The sequence below is a fragment of the Cynara cardunculus genome (genome assembly GCF_001531365.2).
Source record: "Cynara cardunculus var. scolymus isolate 2C chromosome LG 2, CcrdV1, whole genome shotgun sequence".
NCBI classification, from domain to species: domain Eukaryota; kingdom Viridiplantae; phylum Streptophyta; class Magnoliopsida; order Asterales; family Asteraceae; genus Cynara; species Cynara cardunculus.
This window is the reverse complement of record NC_037529.1, coordinates 60,035,688-60,047,843: the sequence shown is the minus strand read 5'-3', so window position 1 is coordinate 60,047,843 and position 12,156 is coordinate 60,035,688. Positions and strand designations below refer to the sequence as shown.

Genomic DNA, 12,156 nt, shown 5'->3' with positions numbered 1-12,156 from the left:
GCTAGCCCGCCATTGCTTACTGGTGGTATGAACAGGGAATATTCAAAGCTACACAAACTAATCCTGAAGACAAGCCCATTATTCCTACAAAGTTGAACACACATACGACTACTTCAACGTAAGCAAGTCAAAATTATGTCAAGAGGCACTAGATCCACATCTCCTTGCATTCAAGCTAAGGTGTTGCCATCTTAACTATAAATGAACGAAAAACAGCAAAATAAAGTGAGATTTGAAATCTAATGCAGGTTACTTTAAAGAAACCTAAGCTACAAATATACCAAGAAAAGATAACTTTCCAAAGGATAGACGAGGAGTCCAGTGTCCGCTAAAAATGCTAATATAAATGTTTAAAGATCTTTGAGATCAAGAGGCGCTTGGTGAAAGTATTCGTTTACACGTCTTCATGTAGATAATAGGTTGGGTTTTCATTGTTGGATTAACATCACAACTATTTATAAAGTTTCTTAGCATTTTAAGGCAATAACTTCTTGGATGGATCATTGGGTTCGAAGGTTAGAGAGGTTATTTCTATGAAAATCCCATTTTTTTTACCACCAAAACCCGTGCCCAAAAAGAAAGGCTTGCGATTTTTTCCCGGAAAAGGTTTTGCAGATTTTTCTATGGGATCATAAGAGTCCCAAAAAAATTGTCAAAAAAACAAGAACTGGAATTGAGAAGAGTTATAAGAAGAGCAAGTAAAACATATAGTATGCATAGTAAACAACAAAGAAAAATTGTTTCATCAAGAAATGGCATCGAAAGCATTTGGAGAAGTATTAGATAGCTAAATCAACCTTAACACACGAGATAATCGAGAGCCCCAACTGGCTAGACACGCACAAAATCTACTCCAGACTACACCTATAGAGTCTGCGCTACCGGTCCTAGTACTCTAATACCTTGTTGTTCGCTCTCTAATCATCCCCTGGCTGCCTCTACCACTTCACCCCTCCCCCTTCCACAAAAAGAACAAGTCCTTACACTTACCCTGGTCTTGCGTCTCTACAATCCTGGCTTCTGAAATGTCTACAACTGCCATGTCCAAGATGTGTTTCTCGGCCGACCTCTCATCCTCACCCCCTCGACAGTTATGCTCTCGACCCTCCTCACTCTGGAACCTATATTTGTCTCAATTTATCTGTGATAGACGTTACTCCCAACTTTACTCGTAAGACCTCATTTGGGATCTTGTCCAACATAATTCAGCCACAGGAGCACCTGAACATCTTCATTTCTGCAACTTCCAGCTTCCTTTCATGCGCCTTTTTTGTCGCCCAAACACTTTGTCCCATATAACATTGCTGGTTTGATGGCTACATTATAGAATCTCCCTTTAAATTTTAACAATACCTTCCTGTCATACAACATTTCCGTTGCAACCCTCCATTTTAACGATCCTGCCTTAATTTGGTGTGTAACGTCCTCATCAACGTCTCCCTCCATTTTAACCACCTTGCCTTTATGTGTGGCAACCCTCCATTTTACCAGTTTCTTTCAACTTATTGGTCAACAGAAGTGGGATTGGTACAACATCTATTGATGTATGATAGCAAAATTAAATTACTTTTTCGTTTCCCCTACTGATGTTTTTCACTTGGTATCAATGCAAACTACACATTACAGCAGATTCTCAAAGCTTTTCTCTTTGTTTCCCGAGCAAACAGCTTCTAGGATCACTAACTTGTTAATTGATCTCAGTCCTTTCCACTGATCAGTTAACCACATGTGAGGTTTGTGTGTTCCACTGTAGACTGTAGTCCTACAGGAGTATTTGTACTGATTAGGGGTTTCTTATAGTAACCATAGGAGCCTAATATCTGGCCACCAAAAGAAACATATGTACACAAGATGATATAACAAGAATGAGAAGGTCGTGGTGGGGCACATACATACAAGGACATACAGGATTAGGAATGAGCATATTCAAACGAAGATTAAGATGGTGGGTGTCATGCACCACCCACTGAGATCGGTTGTCACATAACAGAATCAGTATATATCTTTAGATGCCCATGTGATATTGGGAACCTTTTATCAAGAGGAGTCTGTCATCCTAGAACCACATATAACATGTACCAAACTACTTCCAACCACATGTTAATCATTCTTTGACAGTCAACCATGTTGTTCAATGTTGATGTATCAAATATCTCGTCCTGGCCTTCATAAACAACGCAATTATCTTTTGTCAAGGATTTAATTAGTTTGGGACCAAACTCTAAAATGGATAAGACATTGGCAACTGGCAAGAGCTTCTTTCTTACTATTCAATTTTTTTGCGGATCCTCGTTATGACTTATATGATCAATAAAACAAAGGAACATACATCACCGGAAGGCAGGCTGACAGCATCTGGAACTTCCCAAGCAATCATCATATCAAATGTTAATCTTCGAAACTTTTTGTCTTCGATGTAACCGCTAACTTGCGTAGATAGAGCAAGAGCCCTGAAACAGGAATATTCAAGAAAATTCCGGGCATACCGTGATGGGTGTTTTGTGACATCAGAAGCCTCCGCCTCAAAGTTTTCACGAAGCTGGCCTGTAGAACTATTGAGGATTCTGCAATCATCGGATACAAACAGAGTGAGCTTTCATTTTATTCATCACATGACATAGAATCCATCGATCTCGTCAATCAATGAAACATATCAATTTCAACAAAATACAGATAGAAACGGGAAGTATGCTGCAACAGAACTTACTTGGAACACCGACGAACAACCATATTTGCCACAACAGATAGGTCGTGGATCCATTTCTTATCAGCAGATGGAGAGCTTTTCATCTCCTCTAACTCTTTATGAGATGATTTCTGGTTTTTATTCAACCATTTAAATGATCCATCTCTTACAAAACCCTCGATCATACTTTTGGTTTTGCTTGCTGCAGGCGCCATCTTCAAATTCTCTCACGCCTATGATCAAATTTTAGGGATTTGAGATCTTCAATCTCAAATCCAAACAATTGTAATGGTACAGTATGCAAATCACTGTAAAAAAAAACGGAATCACAATACAATATCATCAAATTATTTGGTTCAATCCCTATGTATAAATCTGAGATACGTGCAGGTCATCTTTTCGAAACGAATATGCATGTACTTCGATTTGAATTATACGTTTTGGAGTGAATCACAAAGTTGGTCCCTGTACTATTTGTCAATATGCAATGATACCCTTTTGATTAAAAATATTTGCATTAATGCTCCTTTGACTTTAAGATCTACTTCCTAATGATATATATCATCCACATCCTTACAAGTCATTTAAGTGGTAGGTTTATCATTTAAAAATCCAGATAAAGAAAACATCATTTAAGCTCTTATTTTGAAAGAAAAAACAAATAGTCTAAAAATGAAAATGCCTAAACCAGAGACGGACCTAGAAATTTTTTCAAATGGTGGCACCATTTTGACCATAAGAAAAAAATATATGAAATTTTTTTCAGATGGTGACACCGTTTGACTATAAAAAACAAATATACGGCACCGTTTGACTAAGAGAATGACATTAACAGGATTTGAACTTGGGTTTGTGATGGATAAAAGTCTTGCAAACCAACTATACCAAATAAAACTTGTTCTCATTGTAGTTTCAAAATACATACGGTGTCACACAACAAATTAATACGGTTGCATCATTCACGAACCCAAATGTTTTTACCCTTCGACGGAGGAATAATACGGTGGCACGTGTTACCGTATGCCCTATAGTAGGTCCGTCCATGGCCTAAACGATTCAGACTTAAGAGATGACTAAGAGGAAATTTCAAAAAGTGATTCATACTACAACATTTATTAACTATTTTTAAAAAAAAATTTATATACATTTTAATTATTTTTTAATAAATACATGATATATAATTCTTTTAATTCAATTTTAATTAAAATATAAACATTAATTTCAAATAAAAAATTAAGATATAATATAATAATATAATGTATATGTGAAATTAAATTGACGAATATACAAGTCACGTTCATCTTCCACAATCATGTTGTGCATTATTATGCTAGCTCTTAGTATTTCTCCTATTATTTCCTTGAACTACATGCGTGATGGCCCTCTAACTATACCAAATCGTGATTGCAATACCCGAAACGCTCTTTCTACATCTTTCCTACGTGATTCTTGTTTTTTGGCAAATAATTGATGTTTTTGACTTTTGGATAATGGGGTGGACTTCACAAATGTAGTCCAGTTAGGGTAGATTTCATCTGCAAGGTAGTATCCTAAGTTATAGTTGTTACCATTAAAAGAAAAATTAATCTATGGTGCTTTGCCTTCTAAGACCTCATGAAAGATAGAAAAACGATCTAAATACTGATATCATTTAGTGTACCTGGAAGCCCAAAAAAAACATGTCATATCCACGAATCTTGTGAAACAACTGCTTGTAACATAATAGTTGGAGATTTATAATCCCCTCTAACATATTGTTTGTGCCATGCCATGGGACAATTTTTTCACTCCCAATGCATACAATCGATACTAACATACCTGGAAAACCGTGTTGGTGTCCAATATAAAGTAATTGTTGAAGGTCAACAACATTTGGTCTTCGTAAATACTTGTTCCCAAACACCGCAATAATAGCTCGTACAAGCTTCTTAACACATTTTATTGTTGTGGTTTCATCAATTCGTAAATATTCATCAGTGACAACTACAACTAACACCATATGCTAATGTTCTATCGCAACAATAAGAGGTGATAATTTTGATCTACCGGTACAATCAAGACCATTTTTAAAGTATCGATCCTGATTCTTCCCAGCTTCAACTATGAGAAGAAATAATGGTCTATGCATTTGAAATCTACGTCGAAATACGTCGTCATCGTTCGGATTCTCAGAAAAGTAGTCTTTGTGTTTTTGTCAATCTCCATCTTCATGATTTCTTTCTATATTTATTCTTTTCTTCTTTTTACGTTTTGATGAAGAAGTTCCATCTGTTATTTATTGTTCTTTTTTTTTATAACCTGGATATCCAACCCGCTATGCGAGCCGACTAATCCCAGGGCGACCACCTGCTTTGCAGATAGCTTGGAGTCACCGCATTTGAACCTCCATGGCCACAAGAGGATTTTTATTCCTCCTTGGATTTGAACCTAAGACCTTCTGGTACTTTTGACCTTTGGATATTGGGTAATAAGTTTGAAGGAAGAATCGTCAACAAGTCATTGAACAAATTTTTCAGATGTTGAAGATGAAGAAGACAGCGAAGAATCATTCTCAGATTCAGACATCTAATTGATAGGTTATGGTTAATAAGCTCACTTCTAGTTGTACATTATTGAACACATGGCATTTTTCTCCCGTGATGTCTATAATAGATGTTATTGTTCACCCGTGACATATGGTTTCGATAGACGCACTGTTCACTGTGATGTCTATAGTGGACATTATTGTTCACCCATGATATATGGTTTCAGTAGACACAATGTTCACTCATAATGTCTACAGTGGATGTTTCACCCGTGATAGATGGTTTCATTACCATCATGTATAGTGTAGGCTTGAGATTTCAAAACACCATCAATCCAATCCATTCTCATACTCTTCTACATCTCTTCATTTACTACGATTTTATGATGGATCCATCAAAGCCTCAGTTCAAGCCATTTTTCAGTTTCTCCTAACCTTTATCCTATAATTCAAATGATGATGCACAAGACATAAATCCTCATATTTCAATGTACCCCAATCCTAACTTTCCTATGATGAATCCCAACAATTTTCAAATGCCAATGTACCAAAATTCAAATTTCTTAAACTATCTACTGAATTTTCAAATGTCATTTTACCCAAATCCTACTATTACTCTTTCTCAATTTCTAAAACTTTCTACACAACCAAATCTAGTGCGGAACAAGCAACCAGTTCTAAAAATGAAGAAAAAAAACCCCCGATGAACAACCAAAGATGATATTTTGTTGTGTAGCGTTTTGGCTCAACATAGGCAAAGACGGAACAATTGGTACTAATCAAAGCAAGCTAAATTTCTGGAACCGTGTACTTAAATATTATGATACGAATCGTAACACGAGTTCTCCAAATAGTAGTAATCATCAAGCACTTCAGAATCTTTGGAGTCGATTGAATCATGTTGTTTCAAATTTTGTTGGGTGTTATGAACAAATCTTACACCGATGTAAAAGTGGGCTGAATGAAGAAGACAAAGAAATAGAGCATTAGAGTTATATCGTTTGTTGGAAGATGGACAATTCAATTTCTTGCATGCTTGGATTGAATTGCATGATCAAGAAAAATAGACTACTCAATAAAAGATGCATAGTAGGTTGACCTAGTAAAGGATATGGGGTCTAAGAGAACTAAAAATGATGGTTCAGGCCAATACACCTCATCATCCTCAAATACAAACATGTCAACCCTGAGCTAACGTCAACTGCTCATCCAATGGGAAGGAAAGCTTCAAAGGATAAAGATAATATAAACATTTATCAAGTAACTCTATCGACCGTATCAACAAGGGGATGAAAGAATATTTCAATCTTGATGCTGAAAAAATAGAAGTAATGAACAAATATACATAAACTATAAAAGAACGAGAGAGAAAAAAAGAGGAATGAGAGAAAATAAAAGATCAACTTAAAAAAGAAGAATTGACAATCAGGTTGATGAAAATGGATCCATCAACTATGACGGAGCAAGAAAGAAAATTGAACGATAAAAGCGGCAAATTTTAAACGAATAAAGATTGGTTTTATTTGTGTTGTTTTATTAATCGTACGTATTAAATTATATTATATGTAATTTTATAGATTAGATTCTTTGTAATTTTGTCAATATTATATGTTTTAATATGTATTGTAATTTAATATTTAAATTAATTGAACTATATTGTTTTTATATTTTATTTAAAAAATAATATATACACATACATAGAATATTTCTTAAACAAGAATATTTTGTAATTTTGTCAATATTATATGTTTTAATATGTATTGTTTTTTCCTCTTTTTATTTATTTATTTTGTATTTTAATTAATATGAATTATTAATAACTACATGTTTTCTTTTATATTATTTATATTATATTTTAATATTAATTTATGTTATTCAATCATATTATTTTTGTAACACTCTCCTCTTACTAGACTTAAGATAAGGCATGACACAACCAAAAAGATATCAAAAAACATACGGTTCAAAGTATAGAGCTCTAACATAACTCCCAAAATATTACATTACAATCAATAATATTCATATGTTTAACATATTTACATAGCAAAAATACTGATGTAAAAAATATTCTTTCTGCATTCTAAGCCTTCTCGACCGTTCATCATACCCCCGGGTTAGATCCTGAATCTACCGAGGTAAAATAAAACAACCCTCGAATGAGCAAAATTTGCCCAGTGAACAAATGATAACACTATAAATACAAGATAAAATAGTAAATGCAAGAAAATGTTATGATAAAAGTTGAAATCGATGTAAGTGTAAATATCTAAAATTGAAACTTATATAATTAAAAATTCAAGTAAGAAGACCATCTATATCATTAGGATACGTTGTTCCCAATGAATGATCAGTCCAATCAGGTGTCATAATGGAATGGAAGTGTTGGGAACTGCACCATCTCATTCCCCGGTAACCAGAGATGTCAGGTATTTAGCTCTCTCTTTCCTAGTTACTGAATTGAATCTGCCACTTCCAGCAATACCAAACTTGAAGAAATCCCATCTCAAATCATCAATCTTCCACCTATGTTCATGAATACATTTAGGGGTCGTATACCAAACTATTACCAGGTAAGCACTTACCGGTAAAATACAACACTATCACTTATCAGGTAAGATTTTAGTCCACCAAAACGACATTGTATGCAACAATTTACCCAGTAAGCATTAATCGTGGTAAGAGTCGTCGCCCTCATTTATCGGGTAAGACTCTTGGTACTTGTCTCGCTCTTACCGAGTAAGATTCTTGATCATTTTCATATTCATCTGGTAAAGTAATGTGACTTGTTAAACGTTTACCAGGTAAACGTTCGGTAAACGGTGCCTTAGGGTTTAACCCATTTACCCTAAAGAAGAAGAAATCACAAAAAATCAAACCATAAACATACATTATTTTGAGCCCTAATACCAATTCTAACATACAATCTTAAAAAATCTTGGAATTTTATAAGAGATTTGAGGTTAAGGTTTAGGGTTTCTAGAGAGAAGGATGAGAAATCGAATGAACTTGAGAGAGAAAATGAAATCTAATTTTGGTTTTAAAAAATAATAATCATTTCATATTTATATTTACAATATTTACCATCTAATCTTTGATCTTAAACTTATTCTCAAATTAATCCTACTTTAATAATTTCCTTTACAATTTGGTCTTAACCAAGATTGTTTCAACCAATAATGGAACTTAAAAAAAAACAAATATAAAATGGACTTGCCTTAATGAAAATCTCTTGAAGACTAAGATACAAGTCAATAAAGCATGATTTCAAAAAAAACTGAACATAATTGAGCTTTCGGCTACAAAATTAGATTTTCTAAATACGGGGTATTATATATTTAATTAGCATGAATTATTAATAATAAATAAAATATTTTACATATACATTGACTTCTTTTTTTTTTCTTTTTTTCTCTTATTTAAAAATAAATAAATTCTTATCAATATAAACATTTATGTTTTCTAATAATTATATAATTATAAAAATAAAACATAAACATTGAGATTTGATATATAAATAAAACATAAGAACCAAAAAATATATATAAATAACACATAGAATAATTTATATTATATTTTCAATTAGTCTAAAGAAAAATTGACCTAAATAGCCATTTCTTTTTTCAAAATTAGTCTCCTAGCCATTTCTTTCCCCATTTTTTCCAAAATGTCACTAATTCCGCAAGTGACAACTCAATTTACGGAGGTAAAAAAAGTTTCTGAACACGATCCGCAAGTACAAGGACTAGATTTGCATTTTTTTTCTACATCCGCAACTAATAGTCCGCAACTTGCTGACATGTTTAAATAATTTTACAGTTTTGGCCCCTACACTTGCAGAGCATATTAAAAAACTTCTTTTTCTTACTTTCTGACCCTTTCGCAAATTGAGGAGTTGCCACTTACGGAATTAGTAACATTTTGGTAAAACACGAAGAGAAAATGGTAGGGGACCAATTTAGGAGAGATAAGTGGCTATTTGGGTCAATTTTCCTATTCTAAAATGACATTATTTGTAGTGCAATTACAGCTAAAGTTGTATGTATTTATTTACTCGATCTAAATACAGGGTAGTCAATGTAGCAACACATAAATATCTTAAATGAAAAAAAATGTTGTAATAGTAAGGATTAGATATCCTTCTGAACTCATATTAAGTCGTGTTCCCCAGGTTTGGTGAAGACCCTTCCAGAACTGTGAGGTAAATCGTGGATATCTATCAGACGTAATTGAGACAGGAGTGCCATGAAGTCTGATGATCTCTTTCTGAAATAAGTCAGACAATTGGTTAACTTAAAAAGTTTCACGAATAGCTAATAAATGCGCAGACTTAGTCAAACGGTCCACACGTACCCAAATCACATCATGACGCTTCTGAGTCATTGGTAGCCCTATAACAAAGTCCATAGAGATGTGCTCCCATTTCCAGACAAGTGTCTCTGAAGGTTGTATAAGAACGTTGACCCTTTGATGTTCAATTTTGACCTTCTGACAGGTCAAACAATTTGCAACATATTCAACAAGATTTCTCTTCATCCCGTCACACCAGAAATATTGTTCCAAATCACGGTACATTTTGGTAGAACCTAGATGAATTGAAAAAGGAGAATTATGCTCTTCATCAGTACAACGTCTTTTAGTTCGGATCATTAGGTACACCCAAACGATTCCGGAACCAAACTATTCCTTGGTCATCAACTCGAAAATTCAGATTTCGAATCATTTTCAATTTTCTGTACAAGAGACCAAATGACACCATCATTTTGTTGGGCCTTTTTAATTCGTGAAATCAAATGTGACTCTTTCGAAAGGCTAGCCAAAATCAAGTTATTAGAATTTGGATAAATATCAATACCCAACTTCTCAAAATCGGAAATCAAGTGTGGCTAAAAAATATAACAAGAAACAGACCTCATACTTTTTCGACTTAACGCATCTGCGACTACATTCACTTTTCCCGGATGATAGTGGATCTAGACATCATAGTCTTTCAGAAATTCCAACCAACGCCTTTGACGCATATTGATCTCTTTTTGAGAGATGATGTACTTCAAAGTCTTGTGATAAGTAAAAATGTCACAAGATTCTCCATACAAGCAATGGCGCCAGATTTTAAGTTCGAAGATAACTGCATCCAACTTCAAGTCATGAGTAGGATAATTTACCTCGCACGACTTAAATTGTCGTGATGCATATGCCATAACCTTCCCATTTTGCATAAGTACACATCCACGACCGATTCGGGAGGCATCACTATAAATCTGAAAACCACCTGACCTAGATGGTAAAGATAAGACTGAAGTTGTAATCAATCGTTGCTTCAGAATTTCAAAACTCTATTGCTGATCTGGACCCCATTCAAATTTAACTCTTTTTTGGAGGAGTTTAGTTAAAGGCAATGCAATCCGATTTTTTTTTTTACAAAGCGTCGATAATATCCTGTCAGACCCAGAAAACTCCAAGTTTCAGATATATTGGTCAGTCGCGGCTAATTAGCCACAATCTCGAATTTGGCAGGGTCGACCTTAACGCCATCATCAAATATAATATAACCAAGAAAAGAGACTTGATCGAAGCAAAACTGACATTAGAGAGTTTAGCATATAAGCGATTCTCTCGAAGAATACTCAAGGCAATACGAAGATGCTCAACATGATCAGCTTCTGACTTAGAATAAATCAAAATATCATCAATGGAAACTATAATGAACTTGTCTAAATAATCATTAAAGACTCGATTAATTAATTCCACGAAAACAGCAAAGGAATTAGTTAACCCGAATGGCATGATAACAAATTCAAAATGGCCATACTGGGTTCTAAAAGTTGTTTTAGGATTATCCTGATCTCGGACACATAACTGATGATATCCATATATGAGATCAATCTTAGAAAAGAATTTTGCCTCTTGGAGTTGATCAAATAAGTCATCAATACGGGGCAAGCAATACTTATTATGTATCATGTGACATTCTGTCATTTCGGAGTCTCAGGTTAGCATTTTATTATAGATCCTATATTTAGAAATAATATTTCTTTAGGATCTAGTTTTAGTGATTAGAATTTATCTAGATTAGCTCCCAAGTTTTATTTGAAAGATCACGCCTTGGTGGGAGGTAAGATAAGCTAACTTGTGTAATGCCAAATATTTTTTTGAAAGACTCTAAATAAAATAAAGTTGATATTATAAACTTTTAAATTAAAATGCAAAAGTCTTATTTAAATGACCAAATGATATTTAGTAAAAGATGGGCTTATTATTTAAGAAAAATAAAAATTTTATTTGGGTTTGGGCCTTTAGAGGTCAGCCCATTTCATCTTTAAAAATCCTCATATAAATACCCCTCATCTTTTGAAAACTCTCATTTTTTTTTTCAAAGTATTATCAGTATAAACTCTTCATCTCTCTAACCTCTCTCTAAAAGAAATCACCCTCCAGCCGATTTCCGCAAGCAAGCCTCTAAAAATTTTGTCAATCTTGAAGTATACTCAAGATTTCAATAAAAGGTATGATCTTAATTATCTCACCTTTTTATAAAATAACTCAAGTTTTTGTCTTCCAAAACCCGCATCTTGATCTTGAAGTCTAAAACTCCTGGAGAATTAAATAGGGGGGGTTATTCATCAAAGACATGAAAATGTCTTAAAAAAAAAGATAATAATCTATGATCCATGTTCTTTGAACTCCGAAGTAGGAGGAAACCAATTGCATGTGAAGTTTGAGTATGTAAGGTTATGTGTTGAAGTATGATAGAATCTTGCATGCATCTTTAGTCTGTTCTATCTTCCTCAAAACGCAATGGAATTGGGAGTTATTCTTTCTGGAGATTAAACTTAATTTGATAGCCTGAAAAAGGTGTTAAAATCCTTGAAAAATGATGAGTTTAGACTCCAAATGACTGTCACTCGAAGAGTGTGCAATCTGATTTGGGGGCTGTGTCACTCAAAAA

The 12,156-nt window shown here is 34.0% G+C and overlaps 2 protein-coding genes across 2 annotated transcripts in view; both read right to left on the bottom strand.

The window, feature by feature from the left end:
- LOC112506224 overlaps nt 1–2,901 on the bottom strand; it is a 13,755-nt gene extending 10,854 nt beyond the window's left edge. Inside the window, exons 1-2 of the mRNA XM_025110242.1 lie at nt 2,708–2,901; nt 2,330–2,564 (exon numbers count right to left, since the gene is read on the bottom strand). Coding sequence (XP_024966010.1) covers nt 2,330–2,564; nt 2,708–2,901 — 429 coding nt within the window. The remainder of the gene's footprint in view (nt 1–2,329; nt 2,565–2,707) is intronic.
- Nucleotides 2,902–4,051: 1,150 nt separating this feature from the next.
- Nucleotides 4,052–4,685, bottom strand: LOC112506223. The gene is made up of 3 exons (XM_025110240.1): nt 4,505–4,685; nt 4,329–4,346; nt 4,052–4,236 (listed from the first exon to the last, which is right to left on the bottom strand). Exons 1-3 carry the CDS (start codon nt 4,683–4,685, stop codon nt 4,052–4,054), a joined length of 384 nt encoding a protein of 127 aa, XP_024966008.1.
- Nucleotides 4,686–12,156: the final 7,471 nt, after the last annotated feature.